At 37.3% G+C, this 16,292-nt stretch overlaps 1 protein-coding gene across 1 annotated transcript in view; it reads left to right on the plus strand.

Moving 5' to 3' along the window:
- Mib1 (MIB E3 ubiquitin protein ligase 1) overlaps positions 1 to 16,292 on the plus strand; it is a 161,421-nt gene that overhangs the window by 81,350 nt on the left and 63,779 nt on the right. Inside the window, exons 8-10 of the mRNA XM_048363653.1 lie at positions 1,735 to 1,879; positions 3,472 to 3,605; positions 13,622 to 13,729. Coding sequence (XP_048219610.1) covers positions 1,735 to 1,879; positions 3,472 to 3,605; positions 13,622 to 13,729 — 387 coding nt within the window. The remainder of the gene's footprint in view (positions 1 to 1,734; positions 1,880 to 3,471; positions 3,606 to 13,621; positions 13,730 to 16,292) is intronic.

Here is a 16,292-nt window from a genome sequence, read left to right on the forward strand (position 1 = left end):
TAGTAAAGAATCAAGGTGCTTTGGAAAAGTGACCAATTGTAGCTCCTTAGGAAGTGAAGATGAGAACTCAAACTAGATAGCAGAGAAGCCACTAGCGATTAGGTTAAAAGAACAAACAGCCTCCTTGAAGTGATTCTCACTATGTACAAAGGACTGATGAACCAATGCAACCATATCACTTAGCCAAATTTGAATCATAAGAAATATTTTTTGTTTTTATTTGTTTGTTTTTGCCAGTCCTGGGGCTTGAATTTAGGGCCTGAGCAGTGTCCCTGGCTTCTTTTTGCTCAAGGCTACTGCTCTGCCAATTTGAGCCATACCGCCTCTTATGGCCTTTCCTATATATGTGGTGCTGAGGAATTGAACCTAGGGCTTCATGAATACAAGGCAAGCACTCTTGCCACTAAGCCATATTCCCAGCCCCTCATAAGAAATCTTTGTTTTTTTGTCAGTCCCGGGGCTTGAACTCAGGGCCTGAGTACTGCCCCTGGCTTCTTTTTGCTCAAGCATAGCACTCTACTATTTGAGCCAAGGTGCCACTTGAGCCACAGCACCACTTCTGACTTTTCCTATATATGTGGTGCTGAGGAATCAAACCCAGGGCTTCATATATATGAGGCGAGCACTTTACCACTAGGCCATATTCCCAGCCCCATAAGAAATCTTTTAGGGTAAAAAAATGCTGTTTCTTTTTTTTCCAGAAACTAGGGTTTGAAGTTTGTCTCATGTTTCTTATAGTCTCTGGAATATTTTTCTCAAACTGGCTTTGAACTGCAGTTCTCTGGATCACATTCTCTAAGTAGCTAGGATTATAGATGTGAACTTTTGGTGCCTAGGTAGGTCTTGTGATTTTACCAGGCTAGTCTGGGAACACAGTTATCATTTCTTCCTCTGCCTTACTAGTTTCACCATGCCCAAGGCCTCATGAACTTTTTTTTACCTTGTTTGGCCTTAAACTGTGTACTCTCATCATCTATGTCTTCTGTGTAGCTGGGATTGCAGATATGACTCTACCGGCCTGATTTATGTATATTATGTCTATACCCAACTTTTGATTTGAAAACAAGGTAATTCCAAAAACAATTTTAACATAGAGGGTAAATATAAACCATTTAAAGTAGTGTTTTTTGTTTTTGGTAGAAATCAGATTTCCTTTTTAAGGCCATATCAATCATGGGTTGTAGACTACCTTTAGTTGTAAATTTTCAATGTATAGCAATGTGTTAAAGGAAGAGTTTTTTTTTTTTTTTTTTTTTTGGCCAGTCCTGGGCCTTGGACTCAGGGCCTGAGCACTGTCCCTGGCTTCTTCCCGCTCAAGGCTAGCACTCTGCCACTTGAGCCACAGCGCCACTTCTGGCCGTTTCCTGTATATGTGGTGCTGGGGAATCGAACCTAGGGCCTCGTGTATCCGAGGCAGGCACTCTTGCCGCTAGGCTATATCCCCAGCCCCCTAAAGGAAGAGTTTTGAATATGAAAACAAATTCTGTTATCTTTTATGAATAACTATGAGTATGAAATCATAATTTATCTTTTATAATCTTGCGGAAATACAGTAGTACTTATTAAAATAGTTCCAAAAGGTAATCTTTATAAAGTTTATACCAATAAATAACCTGTCCGAGTATGGTTATCTTGAAATGTTTAAAAATTAATAAAAAAATTAACACTTAATTGGTGATTTTATGGCTACATTCTTTGTACTTGGAAACATGAATCTTAATTTTTTTTTTTAAGACTCTAGGCAAAGTTGGCCGAGTACAACAGATTTATTCAGACAGTGATTTAAAAGTAGAAGTTTGTGGAACATCCTGGACATATAATCCAGCAGCAGTTTCCAAGGTGGCATCTGCAGGATCAGCCATTAGCAATGCATCTGGTGGTATGTTTTGTATTCTGTTCATATCACAACCTTTGCCAATTTCTTATTCTTAGACAGATAATCTTGTCTGTGTACTTGGCTTTCTTCTAGATTACATATACTCTTTTGAATGTTGACCACCTTGTAAGTCACTCTCTTCCTTCTCCCTCCCCTATTCCATTCCATAGTCAGAACTTTTTTTTTTTTTTTGTGTGTGTGTGAAAGAACCATTACCTTCTTAGGCTGCTTTGCTTTGTCTTTATTTCCATCACCATTGCTACCAGATGTCTTTCTTCCTGTACATTTTACATATCAGTCACATTTTTTTCTGTCTTATCACTTAGAGTTAGGGTAGATGCTATACCAAGTTGAAAATCATGTTAAAAGGTGACCTGGCTGGGTGCTTGGGTAGACTTGTTTCCAAACTCCTTGTGGTTTAACTTTACATGTCTGATATTATAGCATGTGGGCACTGTTGCTCTCTTAATGTAGAACAATAACTTGTATCTTTTGGAAAGATATAAAAGAAAAACATTAGATTTATTTATTTTGTTGACCACTTTCTACTTTTTTTTTTTTTTTTTTGGCCAGTCCTGGGGCTTGGACTCAGGGCCTGAGCACTGTCCCTGGCTTCCTTTTGCTCAAGGCTAGCACTCTGCCACTTGAGCCACAGTGCCGCTTCTGGCCATTTTCTGTATATGTGGTGCTGGGGAATCGAACCCAGGGCCTCATGTATACGAGGCAAGCTCTCTTGCCACTAGGCCATATCCCCAGCCCCACTTTCTACTTTTTAAAATCTTTTTGCAGAAGAGTAATTTGCTAGTTACTCAAACTGAAATAATTTTTATTATTACTTTGAGGTTAGATAGGACCATAATAGATTGACCACAACATAAAAGAGTGGAGGATAATTAATACCCGACTCTTAAATAATGTGGGTTTGGTCTACTTTGTGATTTATTTGCACTGTAATTTGTGATTTCTCTACTTTCTAATAATTACTTCCAGAAATAGAGAGTAGAACTTGGACGCTCTTGAACTGATTAGAAATAAAAAAAAAATTAAATAAAAGAAATCTGAAAATTTTGTGTATTCAGCATTTATGTTCTTATTTTTGTCAAAACAGAGTTTACACTTAGTGATATTTAATAAACCTTATTATCATTTAGACACTCATTTTTAACTAAAAATTGATTTCCCTAAGCCATATTTCCAGATACATAGAGATTTTATTATTTTAGAATCCTAATCACTGGTAATGTAGGATCTATGGTACTGAGTTCTGAGAGTTTCTGTGTTATGCTTAAATCTAAACGGAAATTTGTATTGTGATGGAAATTTGTTTCAGAGTATGACTTGTAAATCTTGACTTATTTTTTAGTGTGTAACTCTACTCTTTTTGCAGTTATGCTTGAAAAGCATGAATTGGAAAAAACAATACTTACAGACTCAATGTCACATGATAGAATAATGATTATATAACTTGAATGAGTAGTTACTGTATATTGTGGAATAGTACAAAAAAACTGATAGAAATAGTGGAGTACCAAAGACAGTACATATTTAAGGTTTGAGACCATCCTATATTAGCAGCTTTATTTGATGCTTTGCAGAAAGACTCTCTCAACTCCTGAAGAAATTATTTGAAACCCAAGAATCTGGTGACCTCAATGAAGAATTAGTTAAGGCTGCTGCTAATGGAGATGTTGCTAAAGTGGAAGATTTGCTAAAAAGACCAGATGTGGATGTGAGCATTTAAAAAATTATTTTGAAACACATACAAAACAATCTAGTATAAACGAACCTTATATTTAACAGTTACTAAGATGTTTTGCCATCCATGTTTAATCTGTTTCTTCTTTATTGTCTTTTTGAGATGTTTTAAAGCAGGTACCCAGTCATTATTCTTCAGTGTGCATTAAAAAAAAAAAACTGACATTTTTTATTTAACACTATGGTCTTTTTGTAGTGTTGAGTGTGATGCAAACTTTTGTCCTCCATTCCCCTGACACTTGTCACAATGTATAATATAGAGGTCATGTTTTTGTAACTCCTTGTGGGTTGTGATGTAGTTGTTTTCATTCAGACCCTGTATTAAAGAAGGCTGTTGTGATTCTACCATATAGTGGGCTTTCAGTGCCAGCCAAGAGGTTGTAGTTGGGGTAGCAGCTTGAGTCATCCTCACTGTGTTGTGGTGAGGACCTTTTCTTTCCACCAAGTCTTGGTATGTCTTTTATAACAAATTCTTTTTTCTTTGTGGGTGGTGGTATTAGGATTCAAACTCAGGGCCTTCAGTGTGCTAGGTAGACACCACCACTTGAGCTACGCCCACAGCTGTTTCTTTAAGTATGGTAGAGTTTGAAGAAGATCAGGTCTGTAATTTTAAAGAGTTATTATGTCATTCCTCCTATAAGTTCATGTGACATTTAGCTTTATTAGACCATTTGTAGAAACCAACACAGAAATTTCTGCATTGATAATGAGATAAGTCAAAAAGAATTTGTCTCAGATAGATATTGAAGTACCTTTTTTTTTTTTTTTCTTTTTCAATGCTAAGAATCAAACCCTGGACCTTATACATGCTAGGCCATGGCTAGTTTTGTTTGTTTGTTTTTGTAGTTGTTTTGTTTTGGTCTTGGGGCTTGAACTCAGGGCCTGGGCTTTTTTGCTCAAGGCTAGCACTCTATCATTTGAGCCACTGCTCAACTTTCAGCTTTTTGGTGGCTAATTTGAGATAAGAGTCTCACGGACTTTCCTGTTCTGGCTGGCTTCAAACTGTGATCCTCAGATCTCTGCCTAGTTAGCTATTATTACAAGCATGAGCTGTGGGTGACTACTATTATTTTCTTTTAAACAAGATCTTGCCTATGTAGCTCAGGCTGGCTTTGAACTTGCCATGTTCTTTTTTCTGGCATTAAACTTACGAGTCTCCTGTCTCAGCCTCTCAAGGGGCTAGGATTAGTTGAGTTCCCACACTTTTATTATGCTCAGTCTTTTTGTTCATTTAATTATTTAGTTAAGGCTTAAAAAGTAGTTTTGGACATATTTTTGCTTTCTTTATTTTATCATTATTTCTAATTAGCTTTTCTTCTACTTAAATTTATTTTTTTTAATTAGTTTGGTGCTAGGGACTGAACCTAGGGCTTCAAAGTTCAAGCAGGGTAGGCAACTGCTCTTCCACTGAACTATACATAATGAAAACTTAAATTTATTTTTTTAACTGATACATAAAAACAAATACTGTACATATTTATGTGGGGTACTGTTATGCATATTTATCCATGCTGTGTACTGTTAAATTAGTGTAGACATCTATCTTTAAACAGTCATCGTTTCTTTATGGTGAAAATATTACTTGTTATCTATAACACCCTCCTGTGCAATAGCATACTACAACTACTGCCTGTTATCTATATCTTTAATATCTCTCCTGATCCTTCCTTCCTATGGTAGCCATCATTCTAATTCTCAAATTCCACGAGATCAACTTTTTTTTCTTCCCAGCAATTTTTTTCTTTATTGTCAAAGTGTGATACAGAGGGGTTACAGATTCATATGAAAGGGAGTGAGTACATTTCTTGTTCTACTTGTTACCGCTTCCTCATTTACCCCCTCCCCCTATCCCCCCAAGAGTTGTGTAGTTGGTTTACACCAAATGGTTTCTATTTATTTTTATTTTTTATTTTTTGCCAGTCCTGGACCTTGGACTCAGGGCCTGAGTACTGTCCCTGGCTTTTTTTTGCTCAAGGCTAGCACTCTTGCCACTTGAGCCACAGCACCACTTCTGGCCATTTTCCATATATGTGGTACTGGGGAATTGAACCCAGGGCTTCATGTATATGAAGCAAGCTCTCTTGCCACTATGCCATATTCTCAGCCCACACCAAATGGTTTCTAAAAAAGAATGACTTGATTACTTTTGTTTTACCAATGGATATTAATCATATACAGTAATGGGTTTCATTATGGCATTTTTATACATATACCAGCTTTTTTTTTTTTTTTTTTTTGGCCAGTCCTGGGGCCTTGGACTCAGGGCCTGAGCACTGTCCCTGGCTTCCTTTTGCTCAAGGCTAGCACTCTGCCACTTGAGCCACAGCGCCACTTCTGGCCGTTTTCTGTATATGTGGTGCTGGGGAATCGAACCCAGGGCCTCATGTATACGAGGCAAGCTCTCTTGCCACTAGGCCATATCCCCAGCCCCGTATATACCAGCTTTTGAACATTGTTTATGTGGGTGGATCATGAAGTGTTTGTCTTCTTGTGCTTGGCTTTTTTTCACTTACACAGTGACCTCCAGTTCCATTCATGTTGCCACAAGTACAGGTTTTCATCTTTTTAGTGGCAACATAGTAACCTACGGTGTACAGTCTTTATTTTCTTTATTCATTTACCAATTGATGCATACTTTATTCATTTTCATTTCTTGACTATTATAAATAATGCTGCAGTGAGCATGGAATGCTAATGATACCTCTTCCTCATAGTAATTTTATTTCTTTTGGACTTAGGCCTCTTGGTAGGATTACAAGATCATATTATTCTTATTTTGTTGGCACTGGTTTAAACTCTGGGCCTTGGGCTTGCTAGGCAAGTACTCTATCTACCGCTTGGGCCATGCCTCTAGCCCTTTTTTGCTGTATTTTCAGGTAGGATTTCTATTATTTCCCTATGATTGGTTTTGGACTAGAATCTTCTTTTCTATGGCCTTCTGTTACTAGGATTTCAGGTCTGATTCCCTGCACCCGCCACTCCCTTCCTCCCTCCCAACCTCCCTCCCTCCCTCCCTCCCTCCCTCCCTCCCTCCCTCCCTCCCTCCCTCCCTCCCTCCCTCCCTCCCTTTTTCCCTCTTTGCCTCTTCCTTCCCTTCCTCCTTTCCTTCCTTATTTTCTTTGTTTCTTTCTTCCTTTCCTCTTCCCTTCCCTCCCTCCCTGTCTATATCTGTAGTACAATGGGGTTTTAGAGTTTTTTGGTAACTTCAGTAAACAGTGGCTGTAATAATTTACATGTACGTCAGTCATGTACTAGGGTTCTCTTTCTTCCACATCCTCACCAGCCTCTTTGTTTTTCTTTTCCATTGCTGGGATTAAACCCAGAACCTCTTGCTTACTAGTAAGTCACTTTACCATTGACCTCCATCCCTTGCTCAAACACTTACTTTTCATTTCTTTGATATGATAATAGCTTTTCTTTGCTTACTACATTTATTAGTTTAAATGGTTTTTTTATGTACCCTTTTAAGTTTTTATATATATAAAATCATGTTACCTGCAGTTTAACAATTTGGCCTCCTCATTTCCAAGTTGAATACCTTTTTTTTTTTTTTTGTCTTGCCTGACTGCTCTGGCTGTGACTTCCAATGTTTGTTCAATTAATAATGATGGTGAAAGTGGCCATTCTCATCAAGTTCCAAATCTTAGAATGCTTTTAGTTTTCTCCCACTTAGCAATCATGGTAGCTTTTGCTTACTGTACATTTCCTCTATTGAATTGGAAAATATTTTTATTCAGTTTGGTGTTTTGTTCATGAATTATATAAAATTGTGTTTCTAAAACAATTGAAGATTGAGTAACTTTTTTTTCCCCCTCTGTCTTGCGACTTGGACTCAGGGCCTGGGCGCTGTCCCTGAAACTTTGTGTTCAAGGCTGACACTCCACCATGCTGAGCCACAGTTGAGCCACAGCGTCACTTCGTTTTTGAGTGGTTAATTGGAGATAAGAGTCTCACAGGGACTTTTCTGTCCAGGCTGGCTTGAAACTGTGCTCTTCAGATCTTAGCTTCCTTTAAGTAGCTAGGATTGCAAGTGTGAGCCACTGGCACCTGGTGTAACTTTTTCCTTCATTTTTTGATGTGGTATATAATGCTAATTGCATCCATAGGATGAAATTTACTTGGTTGTGTTGAATAATCTTTTTAATATTCTATTAGATTCTATTTGGGAGTATTTGTTGAGGATTTTTGCATCTGTTCATCAAGTATATTGGCATGTAGTTTTCTCTGTCATTTTAAAAATGTACTTTTTTGTTTTTTATATCAGGAGGGTAAGTGCTTGCCTTGTAGAATGAGTTTGGAAGAATTTATTGCTCTTTAGGTTTTAGGAATAATTTAATAATTTACTATTCTTTGAACATTTGGTGTAGTTCATAGTGAAGTATGCCTTCTTGAACATTGCTATGAAATTGGCCTTAATACTTATCAGTCTTATTATATGTTTAGGTTTCCTCTTTTGTAAGAAATCAACCTTTACAATAGAAATCTTTTTGTCCATTATTCTAGGTTATTAATTTTTATGTACATATAGTTCATGATAATGTTTCAGGATCCAGGATCCATTGTGTTTCTGTGGTGTTAATTACATTGTCTCCTCCTTGATGTCTTAATTTTAATTTTAATTTATTTATTTTTTGCCAGTCCTGGGCCTTGGACTCAGGGTCTAAGCACTGTCCCTGGCTTCTTTTTGCTCAAGGCTAGCACTCTGCCACTTGAGCCATAGCACCACTTCTGGCCTCTTTATATATATATGTGGTGCTGGGGAATTGAACCCAGGGCTTCATGTATACGAGGCAAACACTCTTGCCACTAGGCCATATTCCCAGCCCGATGTCTGATTTTTTATTTGATTCTTCTCCCTCTTCTTAGTCTACCTTAGGGTCTCTTCTGAAGCCTGAAACTTACACAACCAAACACACCCCAGCTTCTTTATGTGGTCAGAGTGTATGGAATCTGCTTTTTTAACCTTTTGTATTTTTTTTAGTCTATATTTCATTTATTTCTGCTTTGATACATATTTTGGTTAGTCGTGAGGCTTGAAATGAAGGCCTGGGTGCTATCCCTGAGCCTTTGCTCAAGGCTAGTGCTCTAACAATTTGGGCCATGGCTCTTTTATTTCTGCTTTCTGGTGGTTAATTGGAAGCAAGAGTATCATCATGGATTTTCCTTCCTGGGTTAGCTTTGAACTGAGACCTTCAGATCTCAGCCTCCTCAGTACTGCTTTGATCTTTATTATTTCATTCCTGTTGTTTTTGGGTTTTGTGTGAGGGGACATTATTGGGGCTTGAGCTCAGGGCCTCGTGCTTACTAGGCACATGCTTTGTTACTAATTTTCTGTTTCTTTGAGGTCCAGTAAGAGGTTGAGTTATGGTTGATCTTAATTTCAATTTGAGAGATGCCTAATGCTGTGAAATTTGTACAGTTACTTCTAGACACATTTGGGAGGGCAGTATCTGAAAATATTAAGGTGGTGAGACATGTTCTGAATGTACCACCCAGTAGGCTGAGGCTCTAGGTCCTAGGTAAAATAAAAATAAAGATGTGAAAGAGGAGGAAGCTAGCTTTTAACTGCTCTACTTCACTGTGCTTTTCCCAACTTGGTAAGCCTTAAAAAATAATTTCTCCCTTAATTTTTTTCCTTAAGTATTTCTCAGAGTGATGAAATTCTGACAAACACAACTTGTTTGAGATCTTTCATATATTTTAATGTATGTGTATATATGTATATGCCTATATGTATTATTTATTTTTACTTTTTGCATGGCATTATATCACTGATCTGCATCCAGTCCTTGCTTTTGGAGACAAACATCTCTTTAGGTAGTTTAGACTAGCATTTAACTTGCTATCTATTCCATTTTGGCCTTGACTCATGATTGTCTTTCCTCTGCCTCCTGAGTTGCTAGGATTACAGATGTGTAACACAGTCCTTTTGCTGCTGGTATAGTTGTTATATTTTGTACTGGAGTTTGAACCTAGCACCTTATGCATGATAGGCAAGTAGTCTACCAGTGAACTATATCCCGAGCATATGCTTTTTGTTGACAGGCTTTCATTGCTACAACCTTTCTTGTAGTAGTGATTTTGGTTTATTCCATAGATTTTGGTATGTTATATTTTACATTTTGACTTGTTTCGAGAGCTTTAAAAATGTTCCGATTTCTTCCTTAATTCGCTGGTTGCTCAAGAGTATACTAGTTAATTTCCACACATTTGTATAGTTTCCAAACTTTTTTTTTAATGGTTTTTTTATTTTAACTGTATTTTTTTTTCTTTTTGGTACTGGGGATCGAACCCAGGACTTTGTACTTGCTAGGCAAGTGCTTTGCCACTGAGCTATATCCCAGCCCATTTCCAAACTTTGCTTTGCTATTAAGTTTTAGTTTTATTGCACTATGGTCAGAGGAAAAAACTTCAAAATTGTTTCTGTTTTAAAAAAAATTGTTGAGATTTATTGTAGCCTATCATAAGATCGGTCAAGGAGTATGTTCCATATGCTAGGATAAAGAATATATATTCTGTACTTTCTGAGTGAAATGTTCTGTAGATGTCTTTAGGTTTGTTTGGTCAGAGGTAGAATTAAACTACTATTTTATTATTGATCTGTCTCAGTGATATGTCTATTACTGAAAGTGGGGAGTAAAATAATCCTACTACTACTGTATTTCTCTACCTTTGGATCTGTTTTAGGTTTTCTCTGTATATTTGGTACTTCCTCCCTATAGTTTTCTGTATATTTGTATATAATATTTGAAGATTTCCCCCCCCCCCCCCCCTGGGCATTGAACTCAGGGACTGAACACTGTCCCTGGCTTCTTTCTGCTCAAGGCTAGCACTCTGCCACTTGAACCACAGCGCCACTTCTGGCTGTTTTCTATATATGTTGTGCTGAGGAATCGAATCCAGGGCTTCATGTATATGAGGGGAGCACTCTTGCCACTAGGCCATGTTCCCAGCCCCTATTTGCTGATATTGAATGAAAAAAGAAACCTCACCTTCCACAATCTTCTCAGAGTTTTCACTTTCTTTTTCATCTGTTCTTTCCAGAGTACTATCTCTTCTTTCTTTTCTGATTTAAATTATATATGGTATTTTGCCCTTTTTTGTGTTCAAGTCTTCCTAAAATCTCCAGTCTTAGTCATATCTGAATAAGACATTAAAGAGTTGATTGGTAGCTCTGTTTACATGATAAAATTTCTGCCTTTGCATTATGGTGATTGGAAGGGTAGATAGAGCTTGAGATGGTCCCCAAGGCCATTATTTACGGGTCTGCTTTGTATAGCTGCTCACTTATTCAGTAAGAAACCTCATTTTTGGCAAGGCATGAAGATACATGCCTGCTACTGCAAATAATAGGAGTACAGACATTGGGAGTATTCAGGTTCAAGATGAGCCCAGGGGAACATGTTTTTCTTAAAAAAATTTTTCTAAATTGTTATTAAAAGGTAATGTACAAAAGGGTTACAGTTACATAAACCAGTGTACATTTCTTTTTGGACACTGTTACTTACCTTTTTCCTCATTCTCTCCCAGTTTTCCCCTCCTACCCACCCACAAGTTGTATAGTTCATTTTCAACACAGTGTCCAGTAACTACCATTATTCCCCCCCCCTTTTGTCCCTCAGTTTCTTTGCCTCTTCTTATACTCCCAAAGGTATATAAACAAGGAAACAAAACAAAAAGAAAAGAAAAAAAATCAGCAAAAATTAAAAAACCTCTTGTCTCCATTTCCTGGAGTTCATTTCAATAAATCTTATTATTATTATTTTTTTTTTGCCAGTCCTGGGCCTTGAACTCAGGGCCTGAGCACTGTCCCTGGCTTCTTTTTGCTCAAGGCTAGCACTCTGCCACTTGAGCTACAGCGCCACTTCTGGCCGTTTTCTGTATATGTGGTGCTGGGGAATCGAACCCAGGGCCTCGTGTATACAAGGCAAGCACTCTTGCCACTAGGCCTTATCCCCAGCCCAATAAATCTTATTTTGTATGATCAAATGCACATAGGCATTTTGCCTTTCTGTTCCTCTCCTAAGAGATTCCTCCTTTGGTCTCACTGTGTGCGAATGCCTAGAGACAAGTTATTATGTCCCAATCTATTTTAGATCTATCTTCCACATATGAGAGAAAAACTACATGCCATTTGTCTCTCTGACCTTGGCTTGCATCATTTAATATGACTTGTTCTAGGTACATCCATTTCCCCACGAATGACATAATATTATTCTTTCTAATGGCTGTGTAAATTTCATTGTGTACAAGCACCACATTTTTGTTTTCATTCATCTATTCTAGGACATCTGGGCTGTTTCCACAACTTGGATATTGTGAATAGTGCAGCAATGAACATAGATGTGCAGGTGTCTTTATCATATCCTGGCTTGTGATATGCTAGGTAGATGCTTAAGAGTGGTGGCCCTGAGTCCTAAGGAAGATCTATGGTTAGATTTTTGAGGAACTTCTAGACTGCTGTCTTGAGTGAGTGTACTAGTTTTCATTCCCACCAACAGTGCAGTAGAGTTCCTTTTTCCCCACATCCCCACCAACATTTGTTGATGGATTCACAATGTTGGCCAATCTAACTGGTGTGAGATGGAATCTCAGAGTTGTTTTGATTTGCATTTATGGCCAGGCATGATGAGCATTTGCTCATGTGTTTCTTTGCCATTCTTACCTCTTTTGAGAAGTCTCTCCTAAGCTTTTTGCCCATTTAGTGTTTGGGAGGGGTTAGTTTCTTTAGTTCCTTGTATATCTTTGATATTTGTCCTTTGCCTGATGTATTGAGGGTAAAGATCTTCTCCCCGTCTATTGGCTGTCTTTCTAGTTTAGTAACTATGTCCTTAGCTGTGCAGAAATGTTTTAGTTTGATGTAATCCCATTTGCTAAGTCTCTATCTTGTCTGCTGTGCCCTTGGGACTCTTTTTCTGCCTATGCAGGCAAAAATGTTAGCAAGACCCCCATCTCAGCAAATAAGTTAGGTGTGGTAGTGTGTATGTATGATCCCAGCTAAATGAAGGGTATAAGTAGGTAGATCTCTAAATATGTGAGAATCTACCCAAAAAATTTACAAAAAAGTGCTGGGGGACATGGCTCAAATGACAGGTACCTTCCTAGCTTACCCAAAGGTCCTGAGAAAAGAAAATGTAAGATTTTTTTTCCCCGTGGCTGAGAGGCTGCTAGGCAGTTAATGTAAGTGAACTCTTTGAGTTCAAATCTTGGTTATGGCTGTTGCACATCAGATTTAAATCTGAGTCCATTTGTGCCTGCTAATGTTTTATTCTAAAGGTTTTAGGTTGAGTTTCCACTGCTCTTTAGGCTTTGGCTTCTTCCCTATAAGTCACTTAGCTCCTCCATTGTTTTCTTTTTTTCACCAACGTGTTGGCTTCCTTCCTCTCTTTCTTTTTGGTATTAGTCCTCCCTTTCCCTTTGTACTTATATTTTAAGGTCATTTTACTATGGTCTCAGGTTTGTGTAGATGGGAGTAAAAGAGGTAGGATTAAGAAATTGTACTTGGTTCTGAGTATATGTTATGGGTTGGAAATAGGTGCTTTTATAATTTAATAATTACATATAGCTAGCTTACTTATGTATCCTATACTTAGTATTTAATATATTCATTGAATTGAGTTTATATTAGAATGCTGCTAATAAATTTTCTAAAAGGACTTCATTGCTTTCTTTTTTACCTAACTGTGGTCTAATCTAATAATGTGAAAAAGAAGTATTTTTTTTAAATATAAAATTAACTTCCTTCTTTCCTTTTCCCCATCTGTTCTTTCAGCTCTACATATTGGCTAAAATTCTTTCATAGATCTTTAAATAATGATACTGATTAAAAATGGTTGTTATCTTTAAATCAAATAATTTTTGTGACAAATGGAGCATCCGGTTAAATAATTTTTATGGAATTCTGTAGTGTACTGGATTTAAACCTGCATTATATGTATATATTTATTCTCACTTATGACATTTGTTCATCCTTTTATTATTTAAATTTAGGTAAATGGACAGTGTGCTGGCCATACAGCTATGCAAGCTGCTAGTCAAAATGGACATGTTGATATTTTGAAGTTACTTTTGAAGCAAAATGTGGATGTAGAAGCAGAGGTAACTAAACTAAGCTTGAAAAATTAATATTGTTGTTACTATTGTTTTGCAGTGCTGGTGATCAAACTTGAGCTTTACACATGCTAAGCAAGTACTCTGCCACTGAACTATCCTTAGCTCTTTAGAAATTACTCATATGGGATGTAGTTTTTTATTCTTGAAATTTAGTATTTTGTATTTATCTAATAGCAAAGGAAAATTTGACCAAAGACAGCTTAAAGCATTTCTTGTTATATTCACCAGTGTTTTAGGCATAGTCCTAGGTCATGATGGGTTTTGAGTTTGCCATCACTGTGATGGAATCCAGCTGTTCCTGGGAATTCACCCGGGTTTACCCAGGAATAATATACACACTTTTCATCATGGTCTTTTTTGATCTCTGTGACACTCAAGCCTTTCTTTATTTTTGTTTTATTTTGGTGTTGCTTTTGCCATAACTGAAATGACATTCTTGAAGTCCTTTTGTTTTTTGATCTTAATTTGAGTCTTTATACTTACATATGCCTAATTTATCTTTGAGTGTATTCTTATAAAAGTGAAATAATATCTCTTACTGCCCTTGGAGTTTCACCTGGGAATCTATGTGTGGTATGAAGAGTCGTTTGCTTTGTTATGACTAGCCTCATGACTAAAAATATATTAAGATTGCATTAATTTTAGTCAGTGTAAGGTTATTTTGAATAAGTCAGAATCTAGAAAATGTAAGCAGTTTTGTCTGAAAAACTCTCTGATTTAGAGGTAAAACTTGAGCTGTTGAGGGCTAGTTTGAGAAACTATTTTTTCAGTAATTACTCTGTGTGTGTGTGTGTGTGTGTGTGTGTGTGTGTGTGTGTGTGTGTGTCTAGGGCTTGAACTCAGGACCTAGGCACTATCCCTGAGGCTGACATTTTATCTCTTGAGCCATAGCTCCACTTCTGCTTTTTGCTGGTTAACTGGAGATAAGAATCTATTGGACTTTCAGGCTGGCTTTGAACCTTGATCCTCAAATCTAAGCCTTTTAATTAGCTAGTATTACAGACATGGGCCACAGCTTCACTAATTAAAAAGCTTAGGACACATTTTAAAAAAGGAAGTCTTTTTCTAGTCATATTACTTTTTTTTCCCTTTAATTGTTTGTAGTTTGAGTTATCAAACAGCTTCTGAAGGAGTGGCTTTAGGAGTAAGCCACTCATCTTAGATATTGGAGTTTTCTGTTGCTTAGAAAGAGTTTGAATTTTAAATTAGCATCTTAGACATAACTATGTTATAGTTTAGCTATTGCAATTTTTTTTCTTTTTTTTCCTTTTTCTTTTTTTTGTGTGCTGATCCTAGAGCTTGAACTCAGGGCCTGGGCACTATTCCTGAGTTTTTATGTTCAGAGCTAGTGCTCTACCATTTGAGCCATAGCTTATTAACACCCAGCTTTTTGGTGGTTTACTGAAGATAAGAGTCTCATAGACTTTCCTTCTTAGACTGGCTTTGAACCATGATTTTCAGATATCAGCCTCCCAAGTAACTAGGATTACAGTTGTGAGCCTCTGGAGCCCTCTTACTGTAATTTTTTTTGTTTCCATTTTCCAGAGTTCATTTTCATACATATTATTTTATATGATCAGAGGCAGATAAACATGGCACTTTTGTTATTGTAATTTTGTAAAATAGTACTGGAATTAAAAGTCAGGGCATTGTGCTTGATTTTTTTTTCCTTTTTCAGTACTAAAGTTGAATTTATGGCCTTAAGTTTGATAGGCAGGTATTCTATTCTACCATTTGAGCTATGCCTCTAGTCCCTTTAACCATTTTTTTTTTTTTTTGAGGTAGGGTCTACCTTTATGCCTGAGCTGGCCTGAGTTACAGTCTTACTTCTTGTTTTTTCCCTTGTTGGGGATGATCGGCTATAGCCATTGTATCCAGCTTTGTACCTTCTCCCATAATGGGAATAACAGGCACATACCATCCCACAGCCATTGGTTGAGATGGAGTCTAGAAATCATTTTGCCTGGGCTAGTGTTGGGCCATGATCACCTGATCTCTGCTTTTAAGGATATAGAATTGAGCCATTGCCCTTAGTTACAAGTGTGTGTGCGCGCGTGTGTGCGCGCTGGTCCTGGGGCTTGAACTTTTCCCCCCTCAAGATAGCACTATATCATTTGTGCCACAGCTCCACTTTCAGCTCTTTGGTGGTTAATTGGAGAAACAAGTCTATAGACTTTCCTGCCGAGGCTGGCTTTGAACTGAGATCTTCAGATCAATGTTAGCATCCTAAGAAGCTAGGATTACAGTTTTTAGCTATTGGTGCCTGGATAACTTTTTTAAGTACACTAATTTAGTTGGTACACTAATCTTGGTTTATCATTTATTTTTGGAGGTAATCACTATTTAAGTTAGGTCCTAGTTATTTTGGTGGCTCTGCTCTATCTACTTTGCTTATCAAGGTGATGTTCAGAGGAGTTACAGTTAAGTCAGATAAAGAGTACATTTCCATTTGGACGGTGTCATCCTTTCTCCCGTCTTTCCCAAGTTTTTTCCTCCATCCCTACCCACAAGTTGTCTGTTTGCCTTTCTGAAAATCATCTGGTTCTTG

This window comes from Perognathus longimembris, chromosome 15 (assembly GCF_023159225.1).
Source record: "Perognathus longimembris pacificus isolate PPM17 chromosome 15, ASM2315922v1, whole genome shotgun sequence".
Taxonomy (NCBI): Eukaryota; Metazoa; Chordata; class Mammalia; order Rodentia; family Heteromyidae; genus Perognathus; species Perognathus longimembris.